Source organism: Penicillium macrosclerotiorum, assembly GCF_028827735.1.
Source record: "Penicillium macrosclerotiorum strain IBT 26536 chromosome Unknown utg000007l_segment0_segment0, whole genome shotgun sequence".
Taxonomy (NCBI): domain Eukaryota; kingdom Fungi; phylum Ascomycota; class Eurotiomycetes; order Eurotiales; family Aspergillaceae; genus Penicillium; species Penicillium macrosclerotiorum.
The window spans coordinates 345,614-370,301 of record NW_026643086.1 but is presented as its reverse complement, the minus strand read 5'-3'; the positions used below and the strand labels follow the sequence as shown (position 1 = coordinate 370,301).

The 24,688-nt window shown below is 53.7% G+C and overlaps 7 protein-coding genes across 7 annotated transcripts; 2 read left to right on the top strand and 5 right to left on the bottom strand.

The window, feature by feature from the left end:
- Window positions 1-265: 265 nt before the first annotated feature.
- On the top strand, window positions 266-2,180 carry ptcF (type 2C protein phosphatase ptcF; the record flags this gene model as incomplete). The annotated part of the gene is made up of 3 exons (XM_057078665.1): window positions 266-939; window positions 992-2,008; window positions 2,063-2,180. 3 exons carry the CDS (start codon window positions 266-268, stop codon window positions 2,178-2,180), a joined length of 1,809 nt encoding a protein of 602 aa, XP_056931335.1.
- An 839-nt stretch (window positions 2,181-3,019) lies between these two features.
- On the bottom strand, window positions 3,020-4,153 carry N7462_006946 (putative mitochondrial export translocase Oxa2; the record flags this gene model as incomplete). Its single annotated transcript, XM_057078664.1, has 1 exon — window positions 3,020-4,153. One exon carries the CDS (start codon window positions 4,151-4,153, stop codon window positions 3,020-3,022), a length of 1,134 nt encoding a protein of 377 aa, XP_056931334.1.
- Window positions 4,154-4,324: 171 nt separating this feature from the next.
- Window positions 4,325-6,135, top strand: N7462_006945 (alpha-1,2-mannosyltransferase ALG11; the record flags this gene model as incomplete). The annotated part of the gene is made up of 2 exons (XM_057078663.1): window positions 4,325-4,698; window positions 4,776-6,135. The coding sequence occupies 2 exons, from the start codon at window positions 4,325-4,327 to the stop codon at window positions 6,133-6,135; spliced, it is 1,734 nt and encodes a 577-aa protein (XP_056931333.1).
- Window positions 6,136-7,187: 1,052 nt separating this feature from the next.
- crzA (putative C2H2 transcription factor Crz1) lies at window positions 7,188-9,557 on the bottom strand (the record flags this gene model as incomplete). Its single annotated transcript, XM_057078662.1, has 3 exons — window positions 7,188-8,137; window positions 8,202-8,216; window positions 8,279-9,557. The coding sequence occupies 3 exons, from the start codon at window positions 9,555-9,557 to the stop codon at window positions 7,188-7,190; spliced, it is 2,244 nt and encodes a 747-aa protein (XP_056931332.1).
- A 1,680-nt stretch (window positions 9,558-11,237) lies between these two features.
- On the bottom strand, window positions 11,238-12,413 carry N7462_006943 (arabinogalactan endo-1,4-beta-galactosidase; the record flags this gene model as incomplete). Its single annotated transcript, XM_057078661.1, has 2 exons — window positions 11,238-11,969; window positions 12,081-12,413. 2 exons carry the CDS (start codon window positions 12,411-12,413, stop codon window positions 11,238-11,240), a joined length of 1,065 nt encoding a protein of 354 aa, XP_056931331.1.
- A 161-nt stretch (window positions 12,414-12,574) lies between these two features.
- N7462_006942 (uncharacterized protein) lies at window positions 12,575-12,979 on the bottom strand (the record flags this gene model as incomplete). Its single annotated transcript, XM_057078660.1, has 1 exon — window positions 12,575-12,979. One exon carries the CDS (start codon window positions 12,977-12,979, stop codon window positions 12,575-12,577), a length of 405 nt encoding a protein of 134 aa, XP_056931330.1.
- Window positions 12,980-14,114: 1,135 nt separating this feature from the next.
- Window positions 14,115-17,727, bottom strand: N7462_006941 (putative serine/threonine protein kinase; the record flags this gene model as incomplete). The annotated part of the gene is made up of 2 exons (XM_057078659.1): window positions 14,115-16,324; window positions 16,386-17,727. The coding sequence occupies 2 exons, from the start codon at window positions 17,725-17,727 to the stop codon at window positions 14,115-14,117; spliced, it is 3,552 nt and encodes a 1,183-aa protein (XP_056931329.1).
- Window positions 17,728-24,688: the final 6,961 nt, after the last annotated feature.

Genomic DNA, 24,688 nt, shown 5'->3' with positions numbered 1-24,688 from the left:
TGAGCTCTGAGATGACAGCAAGTGAAGCGCAAAACCACAAAAGATTCCGCGGGGAATGACGACAGGGCTCCCAATCGGGACTAGTGTCGTACCTGATCTGTAGTCTAACACGTGATCTCTTATCTGACAGCAAGTCGCGCGGCCGCGCCTTGCAACCGTCCCTTTGATCCATCGCCTTGAAGATCGAGAGCCGCCTTGAAGGCAGTTCAAAATTACATCGAGCTTCGCTGGAGAATAAGTGGCTCTTTGATATTCTGCAGAATCAATGCGTCCGGCGACTGTCCAGGCGTTCCGTACTGCTCGGCGTGCACCAGTATGGAAAGTCGCCGCTAAACGCCCGTGCCCGCTGTCCTTCTCTCACATTTCGGTCCGAGGCTTGCGCTCATATTCGGGCAGCCGACGCCCTTTTTTCGTTCCAGCTGCTCTCCAGTCCTCCATGTATTTCCGCAACTTCTCCCTCGCCGTCATTTCGACCGTTGTTGCTTCCGGGGCATGGTATGCTTATCAAGGCGACGGCAGCACCCAGTCATTAGTAACTCAAGTTCGAGGGTTCGCCTCGAGTGCAATTACATTCGCTCACGCCGAAAATCCATCCGAGTCGGCCCGTCGAGCTCTATTAGTGAGCAACGATCAATTTTATACCGCCACACTATCCGGAGACCAACCACTCTCGAAGAATACCGACGACTCGGACCGACGCGTTCTGAATATGTTGACCCCTGAACAAGCCACCGAGAAGCTCCGGAAGAATGAGGAGTCATACCTGGTAAACCGTGGGAAGGGGGTGGTTCGGTATGATATTGTTCAGGTTCCAAGTAATTCGCCCATTGAGGACGACCACGCGGAGAAGATCGTCGAGGTTCCATCATCCGTGGCAGCCAATACAAATGGAGATGCCAGTAGTGATTGGATGTTCTGGGCAGTCTTTGATGGCCATTCGTTAGTAGTTTTTGAACCACAACGTCAGTAATTTGCACTAATCGCAAAGCAGGGGCTGGACGACATCTGCCAAATTACGGAATGTTCTTATTTCCTACGTTGCGCGGGAATTAAACGCCACTTACAAAGCTGCTGCTGCTGATCCATCAGCATTAGTGCCATCATCCGAGGCCATTGATGCCGCTATTAAGCAGGGGTTTGTTCGTCTTGATCACGATATTGTGCATGAGAGTGTCGACAAAGTCCTCAAGTCCAAGTCGCGCCGTATGGCAGCTGAGCTCCTTGCACCAGCCCTCTCTGGCTCATGTGCTCTTCTGAGCTTTTATGACTCTCAATCTAAAGATCTCAAGGTTGCGGTTGCCGGTGACTCTCGTGCAGTCCTTGGCCGTCGAGGTCCCAATGGAAAATGGACTGCCACAGCACTATCTGAAGACTTGACTGGTGGCACACCTTCAGAAATGGAGAGATTACGTGCAGAGCATCCTGGGGAGCCCTATGTTACCCGAAATGGCCGTATTCTGGGCGGTCTGGAGCCCAGCCGGGCCTTTGGTGATGCATTCTATAAATGGAGCCGAGAAGTTCAGGATAAGATCAAGCAACAGTTCTTTGGCCGCACTCCTCACCCCCTCTTGAAGACACCCCCTTACGTCACCGCGGAGCCAATCATCACCACCACCAAAATCGACCCCTCCAAGGGAGACTTTATAGTCATGGCTACTGACGGTCTTTGGGAAATGTTGAGCAATGAGGAAGTTGTGGGGCTGGTTGGACAGTGGCTGGAGCAGCAGCAGTCTGGCAGAGGTGGCTCTAACAAAGCCTGGTTGCAGAGCTGGTTCGGATTTGACGGTCAAAAGCAATTGCCTGTGGAGCCAGCGAAGGTAGAATCTACCGAAGGCCAACGCCGTCCCATCCGCCAGCAACAGTACGATATCTCTGGTGCTGCAGACCGATTTGTTGTCGAGGATAAGAATGCGGCAACGCATCTCGTGCGCAACGCTATGGGAGGCAAAGATAAGGATATGGTTTGTGCGTTGTTGACACTACCCAGCCCGTACTCTCGCCGCTATCGGTATGTCTATCCCCTTGCACCCCCTTTTAAATTACATTCTAATAGCACCTCTAGCGACGACGTAACTGTTGAGGTTATTTTCTTCGGCCAAGGCCCGGACTCACGTACGGGAACCGTGGAGGTCAACCAGGAAGCCAGTGCTTCGGAAGAGCCTCCTAAGGCGAAATTGTAAAATCTTTTTTACTCTCCCCGTCATACCCTAACAGACTGCCGTTTTTCTGGCGAAGGCGATCACTGGCACTAGCTCACACGAATCGACCATTTCCGGTCAACTAGATCCCTCTATATCCTGCTTTCACAAAGCTTTCTTGAATTTCACGTGCCCTGTAACATGGCTAATGTTCCTCATCTGGTTTTATCTGGATATCCTACTCTGTACAGATCCTTACCTATCTAATTATTATGTAATTAAGATAATGTGAACTTTCTGAGCTCTCCACGGCTTGTTCATTTAAGGCCTCAAGAAGCTATATACGAGACGCATTTCAAGTGTCCCAAGACATAGATACGAAAGCCTACTGTAAGATGGGAAGACAAGGAATGTTTGCTCATAAATGTTATTACTTTTTTCTCTCTTCGAGCTTTGATTGATATCCATCATCAATAGTATTCATACAAATTTCTATGTTACATATCTGCGGACCTGATTGCTTGGTGAGCAAAGTAGGTCCTCGAGAGACAATGCCTTTGGTTGGTCCAAATATAGAGATCAGAGTCGACACTGCGGGTCAGGACTTGCCGGAACTCCTAGTGGCGGTGGATCCTCAAAGGCATCCGCCTACAAGACCTCGAAGTGTTAGTCGGGTCATCGAAGAGCCAGTCAAGGCTTCCTCAGTTCAGAAATAGATAGCGCACAAAACCGAGCCCGCCATTTCATGATAACGTCTATTGGTCATGATTCCATTTTCTGTCGGAGCCAATTGCAGCTCGGTGGAGGGAGAAGACAGTTGGAATTGAAGAGACGAGCTCATCGGACTTGATTGCCAAGTCACAACATACGTATGTAGCTACTCAGCGTAACTTGGTAAAAAAAGGATCCGAGACACCGGGCTTCTCAAAGCTGACGTAGCGCTTCGAGAATGTGGGAGAAGCCGAGCGTGAGGACATCTTCTTCTCCAAAATCCAACTCTGCAACGTGGCGATGTTGGTACTACTGATCCAGTAGATCATGAGCGCCGCTGGCATTTCATAGTACCAGCCCGAAAGACCAACGTTCAACGCCAGAACCTGGATGAACACGCGCAAACCGTTGAAGGTAATAGACCGGTACATGTCAAGCTTCGGCATGTCGAGTAATTCCTCCCTTGACGTTGTTTTCCATCCAGTTCGCACGTTTAATATGATTGAAGCCGCCACAAGAGCCGGCAGGACTCCCGTAGGGTCACCCGCTAAGAGATCGGGGAACCATAGTGCGCCCTCGTTCGCCAGGGTTGGTTCCACGGTGAGGTGGAGGGCCTTGATTGCGGTGTCAAGAGATTCTTGAGTCGGCTCAATCAAGGACAGAAGCCATGGGACAAGGCCACTGGTGTTTCCGCACATTCCTCGAAGACTCTCCATGAGCGAAATGAATACTGGTAGCTGAAGAATTGGAGTAAAGCGTGCGATCTTCCACACACCCCGCTGTTTCCGTAGTCTCTCCACAACCGCCGTTGTCTTGCGTGCCGCGTCTTGTCTGGCATTGATCGCCGTGGCGAAATTGTGGTTTCCGCGCTGGGACATCGAATTATGAAAGTGTGCCCATGACTGTACCAGCGGTCCCATATCTCTTTCTCGTCGGGTGTGAATTTTGGTAAATAGTTGTGTAGGCAGGCCAACGAACATTCGCACCAGGAGAGCTGTAAGTGGGATTGAGGCGACCCATGGGAGGTATGTTATCGAGTGAACGCCGTGAATGAGGCCTGCGGAGGCATCCAATGCTTCGTTGATAAGCTGGGCCGGTTTGGTCGGGTGGAAGTGTCGCACCTGCGAGCGTGCCGCCAGCGGCAGGGCTCTTCGGGGAGCTCGCAAGGCCCGCGAATAACGAATGAAATTCATCGCCAGCAGGGACCGGTGAGGTTCCAGCGTGACAATGGCGGCAGGGAAGAAGGTCAATCGCAAGACCTCCGAGCGGAGAAAAGCGTCGGGGGGAAATCTTTCCCCCCCCATCATGTGACGCGTATGTAAGTTACGCCCTCCACATGCAACACGTCAACTGATCTGAACCTGAGACGAGAACAGGGACATTTTGTTGACTTCTTGAACTTTATATCGATTTCTCTCCTTCCCCTCATCCTTCCTACTATGCGCGGCATTTAGGACCCCACGCTCACCGCAACCATGGCCTTCCTGACCACCGCCATCATTGCGCTTTTGATCCTTGCCGCGACCGCCATTCTACTCCCGCAGCTTGCGGGGGCCGTCCTCGGGCTGGTCTTTCGTGGCGTGGGCTGGCTGATTCGCCGACGGACACGGTCTCGGCGGGAATACGTGATCGCGCGGGCGCGATCAGAGGAAGATGAACAGGCTCGCGCTTTGCGCCAAAAGACGTCGTCTCATTCGCTGGCCCGGAGCCAGGGCGAGGACGAGGACTGGGAGAAGGTCGACAGCTCAGCTCCCAGTGGAGCTAAAACCTCCAGCACCAGCACCAGCAATGACAGTGGTGCGAGCTCAGATGAGTGGGATGGGGTTATTGGGTTCTTCCATCCATTTTGGTACGACACTGCCTCCTGTCTATTTGCTTTTTATTGGTATTGTTTTGTTTGGGAAATGCTGACTATTTTCATTATAGTAATGCCGGCGGTGGCGGGGAACGTGTACTCTGGGAAGCAGTGCGCGCGACACAGAAGCGCTGGCCAAAGGCCATTTGCGCCATATATACGGGTGACCATGAGGTGAACAAGGCGACCATGCTCGAGCGGGTGGAAAACCGATTCAACATCCATTTACATGCTCCGACGGTGGTCCTGCTTTACTTGACAACTCGCAAGTATGTTGTTAGCAGCTCCTATCCTTACATGACACTGCTGGGCCAGTCGCTTGGGTCCCTGATTGTTGCATACGATGCTTTTACGCTGCTTGTGCCAGACGTGTTCATCGATACCATGGGCTATGCATTTACTCTGGCGATGTGTAAATGGCTCTTCCCCACGGTGCCCACCGGAGCCTATGTCCATTACCCGACCATCTCGACAGATATGCTCGACTCTCTCAACGACCAAACCGGTGTGAAGGGCATGAACTCAGGCGCTGGGAAAGGCTTAAAGGGAAACATCAAGCGATACTACTGGCAACTGTTCGCTCAGCTGTACGGCTGGGTGGGTCGCCACGTAGACGTTGTGATGTGCAACTCGTCCTGGACAGCAGCACATATCCGCCAGCTCTGGGGCACCCGCAAAAGCATCAGCAGCAACTCCTCCTCCATCATCACCACCACCAGCAATGGCAGCGGGACCCCGTCTTCCCCAGCTGTCGTCTTCCCGCCCACGGCTGTCTCCGAGCTCGAATCGACCATCGCCGTTGACGAAGCCAGCGAACAAGCCCGCGAGCCCACCCTGCTATACATCGCCCAGTTCCGCCCAGAAAAGAACCACCCGCTCGTCCTCCGCTCCTTCGCCCGCTTCCTGCAGGAGCGTGCCCGCAATCCAGCCTCCGCGAATCTCCCGTCCCCGCGTCTCGTGCTGATCGGCTCCGTCCGCCACTCCAGCCCGGACGAAACCCACATCTACAATCTGCGTCTACTGGCGCACGAGCTACGCATCCGCGACCACACCACCTTCCTTTGCGACGCAAGCTGGCCCACCGTGCTGTCGCACCTGGGCTCCGCGTCCGTCGGCGTAAACGCCATGTGGAACGAGCACTTCGGTATCTGCGTCGTCGAGTACCAGGCCGCCGGCCTAATCTGCGTGACGCACGACTCCGGCGGCCCGCGTGAGGACATCGTCGTTGATCTCGGCGATGGTGCGACTGGGTTCCGCGCCGAGACGGAGGAGCAGTTCGCCGCGGCGTTTGAGGCCGCGCTGGCGTTGCCGGAGCCGGAGAAGGTCGCCATGAGGCAGCGGGCGCGCCGGTCCGCGCGCCGGTTCACCGAGGAGGAGTTCTCGCGCAAGTGGCTGGACCAGGTGCAGAAGTTGGTCCGGGCATCGCGGTAGGCTTGCCGTACACATTTCCCATTTTTTGTTTTTGCATTCATTCCCCCTTTTTTCTCCTCACTTGGTTTCTTCTGGTATAGATGAATACTTGCATCACTCGTTAAATTTGACATGTTGGTACCGTTGTTGGAGCCTGCTTACAAGGTCGTGAAGCATGCCCGAGTCTTGAGGTTCTAGATCATAGTCTTTGGAGGAATAGTATTCGTATATTAGATCACATGATGCTACAAAGCCCTTATGGACTGGAACCCTTCTTTCTATGATATGCATCTCTAGTTTTGTGTAGCGCTCGTAGAGAGAGAGAGAAAACAGATGAGGAAAACGGTAGACATCCGATGTCGATTGCAAATTGTTCATGATGCAGTAATAGCACGGTATGTAGAAACTCCTAGTCAGGGATATATCCAGAATTGAACAAAATCATCAAAACTCGAGGGAAAAAATAGCAGACGGGTATGGTAGAGGGGCAAAGAGAATCATCAAATGCATCATCACAATGGCAAACTCCTGCCGAAGGAGAAACAAATGGCAAGGGGGAAAAGAAGAAGCGAAAACCAAAAAGAAGCACCAAAAAGAAAGCCAAGGGGTGAGAAAATAGGTGCAGGAGACCTAGGTGTCAAAAGTCAAAATGGTATAAAATCAACCAAAACTGACAACCAAACGAATGCCAGTTTATAGATATCAAAACGAAGAACATCAATCCAAAATCATATTTGCCGGCCTCGGCAAATAACCAGTCGATCACATAAATTCTCCCACCATATATCTGAACGCCAGAAGCTCTATAAAGGCATAAGGTAGGAAAGGAAAATAGAAAGAAGACGAAGAAGAAAAAGAAGAAGAAAAGAAGAAAGGGGGATATAAGAATAGGGAAAAGGGAAAAGATGAAAGAAAAAAAATTTAAAGCCTCCAAAAAAAGCCCAGACAAAGGCCGAGCCTCCCAATAAGGCCCGTTGCTTTTCCCATCTATTCAAAAAGATGAGATTGGGTGGGGGGTTGGAGAAGAGGGGGGGGAGTATAAACGAGGTATAAACGAGTGCAGAGATTCGTCATCAACTCCAATTTTGTTGGTCCGGGTATCCAGGATCACCGGGGTTAACGCCAAGCAATTGACCCTGGTTATTGACGCCGTACATGGCACCCTGGTTGTTCGTGTAGCCTCCACTCATGCCTGACACACTGCTGATGCCCGACTCGTCTTCGTCAAACCCGAACTCACCGCCTGAGCTGGCATCGAAGCTGCTCCGGCCACCGATGTCGCTGGGATCATCGGCACCGGCAGCAATCTGATCCCATTGGAGATTCTGTAGCGCAGGGTATTGCGCGAGAAGCGCGGCTGGTAGGACAAAATTGCCAGAAGATTGACCGTCCATACCTGGAACACCGGGCATAACCAGCGGCTGCGGAACGGGCTGGAGGTGTCCAGTCGGCTGTTGCTGATGTTGCTGCTGTTGCTGCTGGAGTAGGAGACGCTCGCGCTCTTGAGATTCTTCGTCGAGAAGGGGCTTGATACACACCCGACCCGCTTCAGATCTGAAGTGTCGACCGAGGGCGTCTGCACGGGCAAAGCGACGGCCGCAACCCCAGTGCCCCCCTTGGGACAAGTCACCCCGACAAACGAACTTCTTTTCGCCGGAGTGAAGACCCTCGTGACGCTTCCGATCATGCTGTCGGGCAAATGCTTTACCGCAGACAGTGCAGACGAACGGGCGTTCGTCTGTGTGGGTGCGGAGATGCGAGCGCAAGTTGTAGGCGCGAGTAAATCGTTTGGGGCAGAGGTTGCACTGGAAAGTGGCAGGGTGCTTTTGCACACGCTTCGAGTCTCCAGGGACTGCGCCGGGGCGTTGAGGATCCGCCAAATCCAAGATATAGTTGCGACTATCGATAGATGACGTTGATAGGCGGCGGTTGGATCTTGACGGTGATGGATCACGGGAGCTGGGGTTGCTACGCGAGTGGGGGTGACAAAGACCGAGGAGATGTCGGGGCAAGAGCCTCGAGGCTTGTAGATGAAGTCGCTTGCGATCTCGAGCGTGAAGCAGGGTGTGCATAAGGATCAGACTTACTGCGCACGCGAGACCCTATATCTCTAGTTAGTATTGTCGCAAAAACCAAGAGGATTAAGTCTGTTTGACAAACTCACTCATAGCGGGGGGACTCAGGGAATCCAAGTCAGTAGCGGGCTTGGAAGGACCAAAACTCGGGTTTCGTGACGGCGGAGCGAACTCGACGTTGATGGAAGGGGGTGCCATCTGAGATGCTTGTCCAATGTCTGCAGCACCGCTATTCATGGCAACCATGTCATCTGCGGGCATTCCATACATATCGGTCGGCGCAGCAGGGAATTGGCTATTGACACTCGAAGTGAGATATTGCGCGTTGGGAACCATCTCGACCCCTTGCTGAGGCATCAATCGCGGGGAAATATATGGACTGTGGAGCGGGCTGTAACCTTGTTGCTGCTGCTGCTGCTCAGAGAGCGTGAATTGTTCCATGCCGAGGGCATTGTCATATAGCGCAGGGTCATTCTGCGGGGCGAGCGATGGCGAAGCATTGTTCTCAATGCCATCATACTCGTGCTGAGATAGATATGGCGAGTGATTGGATGCTTCGGACACCTCTGACGGCGCTCGGCGGTGATTCTGGAATGCGGAATTGTTCATCATCGACCCCCAGTCTTGGTTTGATTGCGCACTCAGATAAGCGGCCATGCCCGGGTCCAGCGAGGTGTGTCGAGAATGCTGCGGGGTATAATAGGTACCCGGGGTAGACCCGGGGGGGGACATGGGCCCCGGTGAAGACTGGTGGGGGTCCTGCGACGATGGGCGTGATGATGCGGAGTGGTTGGAGACCGGGCTGACGAGATCGGCTGGGTTCACTGCCTGGTGCATGGGCTGCGGGCGCTGGTGCATTTGGGGATCCAACAGGAGTGACGAGTCATAATCGGATGCGCTGGTGCTGTTGGGGCTGTGGTTGGAATAGGCCGAAAAGTCCAGCTCCCCTCCCGCGTTGGAATTCAAGAGATTGGAGAAATTCTCATTTCCATGCGGAGGTTGCAGACCTGAGGATCCTGGGTCGAGCTGATTGACCAGGGCGGGGTTGAATGACTGCGACATTGCGAGGTTGTTGGTATTGATGGTGGGCGGGAAGGGCTCAGATGGGGGCGCGAGGCTCTGTGCTGGCGGGGCTGCAGAAAGGTATGTGGCCGAGTAGCCATAGGAGTCGGTGCCGGCGACATTCGCATCCGGATTCTGGTTGTTGAAGGAGGGATTCGAGGCGAATGCGGTCGACATGGAAGGATCCAAGCCCAGGCCCGGGGTAGGATTGTGGTATTGTTGTTGAACGTGGGGAGATGGGCTCACGCTGCGATGCTTGAGTTCCGCGGGGGTGGTACCCGCGTGAGTATGATCGTGGGACGCCATGAGAGGCTGTGGAAAGGGAAAAGAGATGTGTCCAGTGGGGCAGGGGGAGAAGAGAGGAGAATCGTTGGCAGCGTTGGCAGCGTTGGCAGCGTTGGCAGGAAAGAGGTTATAGAGAATAGAGGAGGGCAAACGGTGACACCCAACTGTTGGATCGTTGGGTTCTGGGTGTAGGTGTGCCGCAAGCGCGAAAGTTGTGGTCAGAGCGAGACTAGGGTGGATTGGCGGCAATGAGCCCACAGCGGAGAGGAAGACTCAAAGGGAGCACGATGTCAGTCGAAGACAAGCAAGAGCGACCAACGCGCAACATTCATTCACGGTTGACGAGGACTCTCATCATCGGGAGGTTGAAGGCGAGTAGGGTTCCAGATGCGAAGTTGACGACCAGACGAGGACTCGGCCACTTCACGTGCGCAAGGCGGTCTGGGGCAGGAATCTCAGGTGCGGTTTCCTGATTGAGCACTGCTGGGATCGGACGTCGTCTCGGGGGGCTTTTGGGTTCGAGTTCGGGTGGTTTAGGCCCTAAGGCTGTTCTTCGTGCTGATGGCCCACCAGAACCTCGAGACTCTGCCCCCCTGGGGGAGTCTCACCGTATGGAGCATGCAGAATGAACCCGGGCTGACTGGAGGTACTAGTATACTCTTCCCCCCCCCCATTGCATTCGCCGTGTCCACTCCTGATAAACAGATCGGACCCTCTTTTTTTTTTTCTTAGAGCTGCCCTGTTGCAATTCGCTGCTCGTCCAAGTCAGCATATCGAGATATCGAGACCGTCAGACATTGAGGCCCGACCAGTCTACAGGGTCCAAGGTTTCCCACATCCGAACACAAGGCGGGCAGCCAGCGCAGAAACCTTGAATGCTTCAATAGTGGAGCAGGGGAGGGGGGGAAAACCCAGCCCAGTGGGCGATTTAGCTTGTGTTTGCACAGCCACGCAGCTGCGTTTCATCCACGGTTTGCCAGTTGGTCTCCAGCATGGCCACCAGGCTCCTGTTCCATTTCTCTAGTCGGTTTCCAGTCGGTTTCCAGTCGCGTCTAAGCCCGATTGAGTATCGCTAGGGACTCGGACCACCGAGGGTTTCGGAATGCGGGTGGCTGCTGATTCGCCCGCAAGTTTGAGGACGGTCAGCGTTAGGGCAAGGCAGACTCGCTCTGATGTGACGTAGAAGTTTTCCCAAGCCGCCTTGGAGCAGTCAAGCAATAGGGTTCCAAAAATAAGTCCTTATTTTTAAATCCAACAACGTGTCTGCCTCCACAACTCGTCACGTCAGATGTCAGAGAACTTAGGGCGCATTCTAGACTCCGTCTTCGCTATGTCGGGATTAAGCAAGAGAGGGAGGAAGGGATGGAGAAACTGACTCGGACCATCAGAAAGTGGGGGCGGTATCCATGATTTTGGTTGAACAATATAGCACGCAGTCCTTTGGTACTTTTGTGCCGATCTTCCTCTATACTGCTATACTTCTGGAAGTTCCAACATACTTTATCCCCTATCCTCATCCTACGAGAAAAAAAAAAAAAAAAGCACATTGAGCGGGACATCTTCGGTCATTTGATGGGAAAAAAAAAGAGAAGAAAGAAATAGTGTAGAAAGTGCGCTCGAACTATTCAGGACTTGACACTATGTAATGAGTGCAATTGTATGCATCAGCGTGCTCAATCGCCCATTCCAACAAATCACAAACTAGAGGGTACCCAGGGTCGCCAAACTCGCCCGCTCTTGGTCATTCGAGTAGCTGAATAGCAGGTTATCCGCACAGCTACTGCCCAAGCCCGCGTTGTCCACCCACGCCGGCTCCCAGTAGTAGATACCCAAGCCGCCCGTGACAGCCTCCACCACCGCGGCCAGGTCCTTCAGGAAAGTCTGCTGACCGGCGACTGAGAAGGGGATGCTCTTCAGATCCGACGGGAAGGTGTATGCCGGGTTCGGGCACGAGGTCGGCCAGTCCGTTTCGACAACCACGAGGTCCTTGCCGTAGGTCGAGTACAGGTTCGTCAAGCTGGTCTTCAGCGAGGCCAGCGTCGCGCTCGAGCTGTAGAAAGGATAATACGACACGCCGATATAGTCAAAGTCCGACGACACAAATTCCGACCCGCTGTTCAGCACCGTGTTGTAGAAGTACTCCTGCTCCGACCACGACCACCCATTGTCCAGGTGGATCATGATCTTCGGCGTCGTCGCCAGGTCCGAATCCTTCACGCCCCACGCCCCGGAGTGCAGCAGCTCGCCGATGTTGTAGTAGCTGCTCGTCTCGCCCAACGGCCACAGCAGTCCGGCCCGGATCTCATTGCCGATCGATACAATGTCCACCGTCAATCCGGCTTCCGCAAATGTGTTGCAGACCTCTTTCGTGTAGTTGTACAGCTGCCACTTCAGCGTGCCGAGGTCTGTGGTCGACCAGCCAGACGGCGTCGTCTAACACAGCCCGTTAGAAAGATCTATAGAATCACAGCGGGCATAATGACTCGCGGAAGCGATGTATATATAGGAAGCGGCGGCAACAGCAGCGCACGCGCGGTTACATACCTGGTCACTCGGGTCCGCCCACGTATCACTGAGATGCAGGTCCAGGTAGGTTGTCATGCCCTGTGCCTGCACGCGTGTTGCCAGCTCCACATTATAATCGAGATCATAGTAGCCGTTGGTCGGATTCACCCAGACGCGCTGCCGCACTGAATTGATACCCGCATCTGCCAGGATCACCTCGAGCTTCTGCGTCGTGCCAGCTAGATTCTTATATGACACACCAGCGTCCTCCTCCACGATCAAGGACGAAATATCCGCGCCGCGCAGCGACAGCGCCGCAGACGCCGGGCCCAGAAGCGAGGCTGCGGTAATTAAGAGGGCCGATGATCGCATTCTAGGGAAATTTGAGTTGTGATATTTTTTTTATAATATTCTTTGTTTGACTGAACGGCTGGCTCGGCGATGAAGATGAGGTCGAGACAGATAAGAACGACGCCGTAGCTCGTGTTGTTTCTTATTCAGAGGAGAAGAAGGGGGTTAGCTTGAGGAGACCGCTAGGGCACAGAATAAAGAGAAGCAAAGAGTAGACCCAGATCTCCCGGGTTCAGCTTCGTTTCCGTTCCTTTTGAATCCTGGCCGTCTCGGAGATGCTCTCCCTCTGGGCCACCGGGCGGACGGGAGAATTGCCCATCTTCGCTCCGTGTCCCGGTGCTGGATTTGGGCGTGAGTCGATGGATTTGTCCGGACAGGAGGCCCGGCTTAGGTTTAGTACGCGCGGTGAAACACCGGGCGTGACGAGGTGGCTCTGTGGGGAAATTCCCTGAAGAGTGCGGGTTAGTGGCGGTGGAGTCGTCAGCGATGTTAAACTGGCCAGGGTCGAAGACGTCTCTAATATAGTGGAATAGATTAACGGCATGAATTTGTTCATTGCCGACGCAGCCCTGGCTGGCTAGTTCCATCTATCGTGGTGTCCTTGGATATTCCCGGTCCGGAATATCTAGATGGAAAATATCCCATGGAACACTGATGAAGGCCGAAAAAACCCAGCCCCAGCGGGAGATATCTGACCATCTTCCCCGGAAGTCGCAATTTAGGACGGCGGATTCTTTATCCAGATTTCCAGACTCGTCTGCTTTTAACCCAAGATATGGTCCGTGATCGAAAAGCGCGAACCGAACGGCCACGGGGCTTCATCGGAGGGATGCATGATATAGTTACTTGAGTAGGGCTCCGCGGGTGATTGGTGGAAGAAGGTTCAGAGCCTATCCTCATTCGAGAATATGGCTGGCGTGGGCAGACGAAAGACTGAATTTCTAGCCGATATACCGCATCGATCACCCCGCCGGAGCTACAGATTGTTTATTAGATCGCCCGGGCCGGCAGGGCCTAGTCAGGAGATCGTGCGAAGGGGGCGAGGCGAGATTAAAGGTGGGGGTTGGAGAAGGAACAAGCTATATTCATCTCGAGAAGAATTGGATTTTCTTTTCCCATTATTCGTTTCATCACTGATCATTGCAAACGGGGGAGGTTGGTACGATTGCCCCCAGCCCAGCAAGTCATGCATCATGCAGGCATCCGTAGCAGAAATCCAAGAGAAATCGCAGACACATCCCTCTGCCTCAACATGACATACAAGTAGAGCGGTAAATAGAGAAATCTCGATGCGTGCACGCTCCTCGATGGAAGGGTAGGTGCAGGCGAATCGGAGAGAAGAGAAGGGAAAGAAAAAGGGGAGAAGCGGGCAAGCGATGCCTTGGAAAGACATAGGCGGCGTAGCGTCCCGTGTCTATGGGCATGGCTGATAGAAAAGGAAGAGTGATTTCGCGCTGGGGTGACTCTCCGGGTGCGAAATGTATATGTACAAGTCATGTAGAATGGATGTCAACAAATCTAGGAGGCGGGGAAAGTTCCACAAGGGACTCTGCGAGCAAAATGGGGGAGAAGCAAAAGGAGGTGATATACAACAGCTTCTCAGTGTACAGGAAGTGCCGAATTGAGGGGGAGGTGCGCGGGAGGGGGAGGGGGCGAGTTGGAGGAGAGGAATCGAAAGGAGGATGGAGTCGAGAAAAGGCGAGGTGACGGCAGGCCAATAGATTATGGATGGACGGGTGGTTTAGTGGCTGGCTTAGGGGCCGGCTTCTTTTTGCCAATCACGAGCCCCTCGTCTTCAGACTCGTCCTCGTCCTCGTCATCACAGTAGTACCGTGACTCGTCCTCCTCGGACGGACGAGGCGAGCCGGGGCGCCGGGCTTTCACGGTCTCGCCGGTACGGAGGATAGACGGCACCGAGGTCGAGTCGTCCGAGTCTTTATCTTTAGATTGAAGGTATAGCCCATCGCCAGAAAGAGACGAGGCACCTGAAACCACGGACGGTATGCTGGGGTGAGACGCACTCTGAGACATGCCGCTGGTGAAGTCATCGGCAGACGAAGAGGACATGGTCGCTGCAGAAGGCGTAGAGTTGGTCAGGCCATTACTTGGCTGGTCGATAGTACATCCAGGGTCCGCCTGCGGAGCCACTGAAGGCAGTGCAAGGGAATCAGTTGAGTACATGGCGTAATCCACCCTTGGGGCCAGACCGTCGTCCGCACCCGGCTCGAAGTCACTCCGCCGTCGACGTTGAAGGGCCTCTTTAGTGAGATAGAACGATTCCGCAGAAGACTTGCATGTGAGCTGCTGGGATCGATTTCGTCGGTGGGCGGAGAGTGGGGAAGCCGCTACGGGAGAGGGAATTTCGGCGTTCCAAAGGCCTGTCGATCGCACTTGGCCAACAGCAGAAGCATTGCTTACGGCAAGGCTGGGTTCGGAATGACGCTCTCCATCCAAAGAGGCTGTTTCTCCGGCAAGAGAGTTACGCCTACTGCGACTCGAAGTGAACACTCGTCGACTAGCGCCTGAGAGCAAGCTTCCAAAATTGGTGGATCCAAGAGCTTCGATAATGGAAGGTGTGCCAGTCCGTGGGCGTGACTCGAGGTTAGACTGCGTGACCGTCTTGGTGGACTCAGCGGTGGACATGGAAGACTTAGCACGCCGAGGAGGTGCCGGCCTGGGTGTCACAGTCGGCACTGGAGCTGGCGCTGGAGCTGGGGCCACTGTCAACTTGCTATCTGGCAGGATTGCATTCTCGAAGTAAGATGCCCAGCTTTCCTCGTCCACGGGGCTTGCGGTGACACTTTGGGCCAGCGGATGTTCGCCTTGCGTCCCGAACTTATAGGATCGGAAGATCTCCTCGTCGCCTCGTAGACTCGATCGACGGCTATCACGTGAATTCTTTCCAAAGGTACTGATACTCGAAGCGGATGACAAGGTATCTGACGAATTGTTCGAGTTACGCTTGCGAGGTTCCTTGTCCTTAGACCGGCCAGAAAACCACTTCGCCACATTCGAGCGAACACGCTGGATGAAGGGCACCTTGCTGACAGCGCTGGTGACCTCTTCGTTTGAGACCTCAATCCTCTTGCCCTTGCTCTGGTAGCCCGGATCGGTCTCTTCCACCCAGGCCTGGGGGTTGGGCAGGCCGTACAGAGTCCAAGGATGGTGCTTGATCTCTTTCAATGTGATTCGCTTGATCGGATCCTTGGTCAACAGGCGGCGCAGCAGATCATATAGCTCGTCATCGATTTCCTCGTATATCAGCTCATCAGTATTGCGGCAATTCCGCTGGCTGGAGATTGAGATCGAGTCGTCCTTGACAGGCACAAGGCGTTTGCGAGGGACAAAGACCTCTTTTTTCACGATCGTTTGAAACATGCTGTACTCATCATCGGAGACGAAGGGGAGGCGACCAAAAATCATTCCATACAAGGTGACACCCAAAGACCAGACATCAATAGCGCCGGTGACTTTAGGGATGCTCCCAATATTATCTTCAAAATCATCCCCAGTGTAGCAAAGCTCGGGGGCGTAGAAGGCAGGAGTTCCAACAGTCTTGGACAGTTCACGGGCATCGTCCAACTCGGCGGCATTGGCCTCGTCAACCTGCTCCTCCTCCTCATCCCGCATGGGTCGGCCCAAGTATGACACACCAAAATCGGAGATCTTGACCCGGTGGCTGCTAGTGACCAGGAGGTTGGCGGGTTTGATATCGCGATGGATAATACCCTGGTAGTGGAGATACTCTAACCCCAGAACAGAGTCCCGAAAAGCGTTCCGGGCTTCAGTGATGGTTAAACATGGCACATACGACGTGTCATCCCCATCTGCAGACCACTCGGGTTCGGAGGGGGCATAGCCAAAGCTGCTTGACGCCGTACTGAAACGCCGTTCGAAAGGGTAGTCTGTGTAGGCACCATACATGCTGCCCTCTACCGCAGCCAGCGCGGCGTCGTGGGAAGAGGACTGACTCGGCGAGCTCTCATCCAGCACCGCAGTTGAACGTGTGGATGTTCGCCGAATGGTCAGCCCCAGTCCCCCCCCCTTCTTCCTCCTCCTCTTCATCCGATGTATCGGCACCGTGCTCCAGACTCCAGGCGGGAATCGGGCCTTGTTGGGCATCTGCGGCCTGCGCTTCAATCCGTTCCCGTGCCTTCTCCCGTTGTCGACGCAAATGTTGAGCCGTCCGTATAAACTGGTTGCTCTCCTCCAAAAAGGCTGGGGTATCTGGGATTCCGGACTTCTCTCGTTCCAGTCGCAACCGGTCGACGTGGACAATTTCTCGAAGTCCCTTTTTCCGCCAGACAATCTCGCCGTTTTCGACATACTCCAACACTATGTAGACCTTCTGCCGGTTCGGGTCATCGATGACCTCCAGCAGACTGACCACGTTCGGATGCCGTGCCTTTTTCAAAATAGCGACCTCCTTCTTCACCTTGTCTTCCGGGTTACCCAACTTGCCTAATCGTCGACGTTTTGAGTATCGCTGAACAATTTTAATGGCCACCTTTTGCTTGGTGCTGACGTGTCGGCCTAGCTTGACCTTGCCATGTTCTCCCCGTCCCAGTTCCTCGAGGATCTCGTACTGGTTGATCAGCTTGTTTCCGGTGACCAAGTCCCGGTCGACTTCGGCGGTATGGGTCTCTTTGGGTGGTTGCAGGTGTGATGGGTGCAGATAAGGGCTCCCAATCCAACCTTCATCATCGGATCCTAGCGGCGGGGTAGTGCGAGGGCTCCGCATAGAGAAGAGCCCTGGGCTCGAGACGGGGGTGTTGCCGGCTGTTCGGGAGACGCGAGGGAATCGAGGTACTGATGAATCAACCTGAGAGGGGTAGGAGCTGCGGGACCGGAGGTGCGGCGGTTGCCAGGTGGGATGAATTTGGGACTGAAGAGAGGCATAGGATTGGTCGGGATAGACAGGATACTCCGGCGTCTGGTCGGAGTGACGAGAGGACCTCCGGGGACTGCGTCCCAGGTTACCGAGCTCCGACCGGGCATCGACCACGATATCCTCATTCAGCGCTTGTAATGAACTTGAGGAGGAGCGAGTCGAGGGGGTGCGCGACGAATAGACGTGAGGAAACGCTTGACGGAGAGTCGCCTGGGCCTCGGCGATTTCGGCTGCGGCAGACGGTTTCGGAGCCTGTTTCGTGGTCGTAGTCGCGGTGATGGTATTCCGGAGGTCAGCCTGGTCGTTTCGTACAGACATGGTGGGTTGGGAGGTATCATCGGACCCGGTGGGATCCCGCTTGAAGTCTCCCGAGACACGGGCATGCCGAGTCATCAGCTGGTCCGGTTCCTCCAGACCAGTCATCGAAGATTGATTTTCCGTCATTTTCATCTTTCTTTGGGACGCTTTCTTTTTCTTTCTTTCTTTTTTTCTTTTTTTATATCGGCGCGTTGCTTTGTTCTATAAGGAAAAGATTTAGGTGTGCGGGCCAGCTGTGCCGAGATTGCAGTGAAGCATCCTTTTCACGCTTTTGTCCTTCAAGCTTGGGCGGGTTCAAGGAGAGCTCGAGAAAAGCTCGGATGACAAGCACGCATGAACTTTCATTTCTCTGCGTGAAGGAGTTGGCGCGGGCGATCGGGCGGACAGGCAGCTTGAAACCGAGAATGTACCAGACAGGATCGGCAGCGGCTGTGGGAGGTGTGGTGTGTTGGGAGTTGGTGGGAGGTGCGAAAAGGCGGATCGTAGAGATCGGGTGGGTAGACCTGCTACAGCACGAGGGACTCGGCGACTCCCTACACGTGGGGAAAGGGGGTTGGAAAGGAGTGCGGCGGTTGACAGTTGGGAGAGGGGGGTCGATGCTATAAATATGGCGGGAAGTTAGGGAGGGGAGAGGAGGCGGGAAATCCGAGCGACCGAAGAGTCAGGTTGAACAATCGAAGGAATGTCTCCAAATGAATGGCGAGAAATCAATCGGACCGAGGGGAAGAGAAAAGAAGAAGAGCGGATGAGTCGAGAAGGTCGAGAGGTTGAGTGGGAAAGGAGGAAAGGGAGGTTGGGTCCCGGAAGAATCGAGGGCACAGCGAAGATCGGCCCAGGGCCCCGTAAAATACCAATGACGCTTTCCCCTCCCACTGTTACCACTTTTACCACTGTTACCACTTTGGCTTGGGCTTGGGCACCATGCGCGACAGACTTCATTCGAGGGAACGAGGTCAACCGTCCATCCTCAAACATAAGAACCCCCGTTATTGGAATCCCAGCCCTCTAGTACGCGCCGAAATGGAAATAGAAATGGGGGTGGTCCCTTAGTGCCGTTCTGCTATGGGCAAAACGGGACACGACGGACTGCTGCTCTCCTATACTTCGGGCCTTCATGGGAACTACGAAACTGCCTCGCCAGCCGCAGGGATTCTTCGCTGACGAGCCTTAGTCCTTTCAACGGATCAGAGTCTATTCATCAGGACTCTAATGGTCCAAACCCAATGTCTCCATGTCCCGACCCCCAAACCCAAAGTTACGGTGGGGCTTGACCAGGCCCATTTGCTTCGGCCGGGACTCCGATGGTCCGTGAGCAGAATGAGTATCAGGACTGAGTCTTAGTCGCATAGAGTTCGATACTCGATTCTTTTTTTTTTTCTCTGTTCTCGTTCTCCAAGACGGTCGATATGCAGATTTACTTCGGCAGGGGTAACGAGAAAAAAGATATGAAAAAAAGAAAGGAGGCGCAGCATTAGTGTCTCTCTTCAATCGGTCTTGGTCTTGAGTGGCGGCCAAGCCGGGCAGTTCGCGCCGATTACGTCGAGGACTCGGTCCTGCTCTGCTTCTATTCCGTACGAAGAACACCAGCCGACATCGTGCCCCTAGTGCTGGTCTGCTGGTCCTGAGCCACGCAAAATGAACACCCCCCCCCCCCCCCCCCAGAAAGAGGTACTTGCGGAGGCAAATCCAAGTTCACGAGCCCTTTCTCTCTCTCGTGAGCCTCTCGCCTCTCGTGAGGCATCAAAGTTGTGGATCCATTCCATTCGGCAATTCGACAATCTCCCCCCCCCCCCCTTTCGCTCACTCTTGATCAGCGATCAAACTAGGATCAAAACGCAGCGGGCGTCTTGATATTCGGCCCCAGCAGTGGCCCGTTCTCTCGCGCCTCTCCCGGATTCCCAGCAATGTCGCCATCATGTATCGCGGTGTGGCTTGGGATCCTCGACAACCGAAGGCACGTTGTCCTACACGACCCATGGTTGCCACCGTCGGTGAAGTTAGTCCTTATTCTGTCGACAATCCGGTTTTACATGGATGATCCGTTGAGCAGCCCGTTTCGTCCACGGGCAGTGTCCATGCCCTTTTCTTGACCCTCTGGCGCCCAGTGCCCCAACAAGCTGGGTCGCTTGAAGCTGACACTCCAGGCTCCCCAAGCGCGAACGAGCCCTACCTATCACGACTGCCAACCAACCAAAGCATTCTCAGCCGCGACACTTCAGCTCCCCGGCCAGAAATTTTAACTTCTGCTCACACAAGTTGTTGGAAGACTGTTGGAAATGGGCTCGTAAATGGAAAAAAGCGAGGGGTGTGGGGAGAAACCCCAAGAGAATTGTCTGATCCCTCTCACAGTGCCTGATCGTCTTACTCTCCCTATACTCCATCATCTTGGCGAGGATTTCTCTCGTTCTAACCTGCTCTTCATCGGGCTATGGATCTCCCTGTCCGGCCTGTTTTGGGGGGCCTTCTGATGGGTGGCCACGCTAATGTTTCGCGCGGACACGGCAGCCAGCCAGGGGTTGTTGCAGGGGAGTTATGCAGTAGCCGTCCCAGTGCGGCTGGGCACCAACGAGCGGTTCGAACATTTTGGGGAGGCAAAGGGTTCGGGTTTAGCGTCGATTACAGACTGCAGCCGTTTGTGGGGGGCCTTCGCTATTCTTTCTTTCTCTCTTTCTTTTTTTTCTTCCCTCTGGCTGTTTTTACAGATTGTGTTGGTTGGTTGGCCGTAAGTTTACTGTACACGTCGTAGAGATAGGGCGTAGGAAGTATATGATCTAGGGTCGCGATGCCGCCCGTGATGGCCTGGAAAGCCTCCGAGAGGCGTTCTGCAAGATGCTCCTTTAGAGCCCCCCAAGACTTTACATAGAGGGCCACCCCCGTCAGAATCCCAGCAAGTCATGTTCGACCAGGCGCCCGAGCGTCCGGTCCGTGCGCGACTTTGACGCCGGATCCAGCGCGGTTACGTCATGCGAGGGTCTGGGCCCTTAATTAGCCTTCTTTAATTGCATTTTACTGGGATTTTGTTCTCCCTCGAAGATAAATAGGGATTTTGCTGGGGAATCGAAGAAGACACGGAGAATTGTTATTGTCGATGATCTCGATGCGATGGCTATACAATTACGGTATATAGAAACCTATCTATCCATCTACGTATATCCAGATTCATAAACCACGCTCCAAGAGAGGAAACCCTATCACGACTCAACCATGAAGCGGAAGATGTTCCGTCCATACATGCGCACGCCGAACCCCAGTCCCCAGTGCAAGAGTCATTGTCGGTTTGGAAGCCATGGACAGTAAGATGCCCAGGGTCCCACGAAAAAGGATGTGACCTGCCTCGCTGCTGCGCGATTCCGACCAACCCGCTGAATGGCTTTCCAGGCCTACACCGGGTCCAAGATGGGATCACCTGGCGCTGGCGCACTCTATTCGGGCGTGGCGTGCAAATCTCCATGGGGTTGAAATTACTGTAGATTCCTGGCTGGGGGGGGGGGGGGGGGGGTTGGTTCCGCCAATAGTGTTCTGGCAGCGGATCTACCCACCTTAGCTATCAGACACTACGGAGATTTACACGGGAGATTGATACCAGACGGGAAGCGAGGGAAGGGGACAGACAAGGGGATAGACATGACTAGCGTAGGTACTCAGTCATTTTCTCGCGGAGAAATGAGGTCTGAGGTCGACAGAGGTGATCGAACAGGAAACGTCCGAGACACGATCGCTTTTGCTTCCCGAAACAGAATCGCATATGGCCGGGGTAGCCATTTGCGCGTGGGGTCAGAAATGCGCCGGTGGCCTCCAGGCTGGACATATGGACTTTGGGACTTGGGAAGCATTTCCCGCCTTTTGCTTGTGAGTAGTTTGAGTAAATACGACACCCAATTCGCCCATCGCGTCTTGATGTGCATGTGCATCAATCATATCATAATATCATACTTAGGGCTCTGTCCATACCTAGTGAAAGACGAAGAAGGAGGAGGTGGGGGGAGGGAGCGAAAAGCGGGAAAACTAGCACAGAAAACAAACCAAACCAGCAGCCAAACCACTAATTCTTCCTTCGTCCTTAGCGCGCAGACGGTGTCTCCAGGTTGGGCCCCTTCAGCGCACCTCTCGACTTTAGCTTTCCCCCCTCAAACCCCGCAAATGCAAGTTCGGCCACTGCATCCGACAAGCCCAGCCCGCGGATACGGCCCCAAACCCCAGGAAATGCCCCCCCCCCTCTCTCTATCCGTGAATCCGGTGCGAGCTTACGTCTGACGTTGGAGACTTAGGGAGAGCAGGAGCCAAGACGAGGAGGGTCCATAGGAACCCCCGACCTGGGACGCGCCACTTCCACCCCCAACCCCCATGCTTTCGGGCAGACGAGCCCGGAGCGAATCGCTCGTACCGGCTTGATCTGTATAGCTCGGCGCTGGCCAAAGGCCCCCCGGCCCCGGCTGGGTGACACAGGCGGGCGGGCGTCCCGCCTATCCCCCCTTCCCCCTTCCTTCTTCCCGGGTGTGCTAGGGTCGTGCTGGATCCTGTCATCTTAATAGTCTGTATTAACGTCTACCGAGGCCGATTTCCAATCGGACATGGTGTGTGCGCAGACACGGGTGTAATATTGGGGAGGGGAATGGTCTTGGAGGTGGCACGGCATGGGGTGATTATCGAGTGGAAAGGAAGGGAGGTGGGGCTTTGGTTAGGGGAGTATAGGGGAGTATAGGGCTGTGACTTTTGCCTGCCCGGGAGATTTAGGTGATAGATGTTGGGTGGGTATGATGTTCTCTTGAATGGGAGGTGTAAAGATAAGTCACGGCTCAATAATTCCTAGTGGTGGGATTGCAACAAAAAGCCCTTACCGACTCCCGAATCTAGCTAGTATTTGGATATACAAAAAGAAAATGCAAGAGGCCCAGCCAAGATCATGCGTAGCACTCAACCAGAAACAAAGCACAAGCCAACCAAAAAAAAAAAAAAAAAAAAAAAAAAAAAACAGAGAGCACTAAGGAAGAGGCAGCAAGTAATGTATTGAACGAAATTGCACACAAAGACAGCAAAAGAAGAAAGCAAATAAAAAGAAAAGAAAGGGAAAACATGCATTGCGGGGGATGCTATATCAACTAACGGCCCCAATAGCATCCGGCAACTCAACTTCCATCCCAGAACACCGCTTGGATCCTCATTCACTCGGTCGTCACTCTCTGATCTTCAGGCGGTACAAATCTAGATATCAAGTCTCGATAGATTATTGTAACAGCATACCCAGAGCTCTTCGCATGGTCGTGATATTCGCGACCCTCGTCGTCTGCAGCATCACTATATAGTACAGAGTAATACGAAATCTGGGGCCCGAGCTGGTGGCGCGACGACTACAGGAGCATACTTATTGGCTAGTCTAGCGGCGAGAAATGCAATTAGACACTAGTCTCTGTCCGTCTTTTCCGCGGTGTATACTTCCGGCACCGGAATGGCCAGATAGGCTTGCACGTACTCGAGAAAGATTGTTATGAGGGCGTTGGGAAATGTCTGCCCTATGCCTAGCTGTCTATTTGGTTGTATCTGAGACCATGCTCAGTTCAGTCCACTGGTATTACATAGTCACATTGGGGAGGATTGGACGATGGCTGTCTTTGTCGATGTACAGAGTCCGGCTGCGGTGCTCCAACAGGAATAGACCTATCAACAGGCAGGGGTTGTTCTTTTTTTCGGGCGCTGTTCACCAAGATTCAGTCTGTTGGGCGATGGACTCTCATGTATCCGATGGAGATACGGCCCGAATTGACGAGCTGACCGGAGAAAAGGTCGTTGGTGGATCATACGATGGAGAGTGCACAATCTGGATGCCAATGCATTGGCTTCAGATGAACGGAGAATGCTGGTTGGATGGATGTGTTGATTATCTCGGGAAGACCAGGAGGACCAGGCATGAGGGGGAAAGCCAAAACAACAAAAATTGTATTGACCAGAAAAGGCAACCACAACTAGAATGAGTATGACAGAGTACAACTGCGGGCGGCAAAAGATGCATTTTCGTTGGCCCCAGGAGAATGGTCTGAGCGTTGGCGGACTCGGCCAGAATGACGGTTTCGTAGAGGCGCATGCTATCCTTGTTCTGGCGACTCAATAGTGGACGAACTATACATGGCACAATTCTTTGTTCGGGTGGCGGTTCGAACTAGCCCTTATTCCTTGTTCCATCTTCCTTGTATCTGGTTCCGCTTGCTTTTTTCTTGTCTCTGATCCATGACACTGCCCTTGTTCGATGCTCGTATCGAAGACCCGGGTATCTGGCTCGCCAACATTAGCAGCTTCGGGGCCCCGGGTGCTTTGCCGACAAAACAGCGAAGACGAAAAGAAATGAGAAACGGGAAACGAGAAAAAAGTATCTCAGAACCTGCAAGCCCCTGACTAGCCACTATCGGCTCTGCGCGGAGTTGATTTGCCCGCCTAATACCAGCACCAGAACCGATGAGGTTAAGTCTCGGGTTGACATGCATGGCCGGCTGAGAAGGCCCGCGCGATGGACAGGTACATGGACCATATCACCACAGATGCGACGCTGCGCAGGGACTGCCCAGCATGCACGCTCACCCGCTCCCTTCAAAGCGATTGGCCCCGCGGTAGGTAGCATTAGAAGGTGGTCGGCAACTTGGATGCTAATCTCCCCAAGATCCAACCCTAACACTGCTTCCTGCGGGCTGCTCATCACTCCATCTAGACCATTGATAGATTTCTAGTCCGGTATGCAGAATAGCGGCCCTATAAGCTCCTAGCAAGTTCAAAAATAGTTGAAAACTTGACCAGGAGCCAGTCTAGACAAGCTCATCCCTTTCCGCATTTGATTTGATGCGTAGCGTGCAGTTGAATCCGTTTAGGGTCTAGTCATGGGTCTGGCCTCATTGTGAATTAGCCAAGCCGAGCGCTCGTAGTGGCCGGGCAGTCGAGGCGTTACGAACCCGCTACACAGAACATTGAACACGAGCCGACAGTGATATTAGTGAAGTATGTGGTTCCCCTTCGCCCACTTTCTCAACTTCCCTACACGCCTACTGTAAATTCTGTAAAGCGTGGTAGGAAATATGATAGTGATCATAGAATATCGGGCATC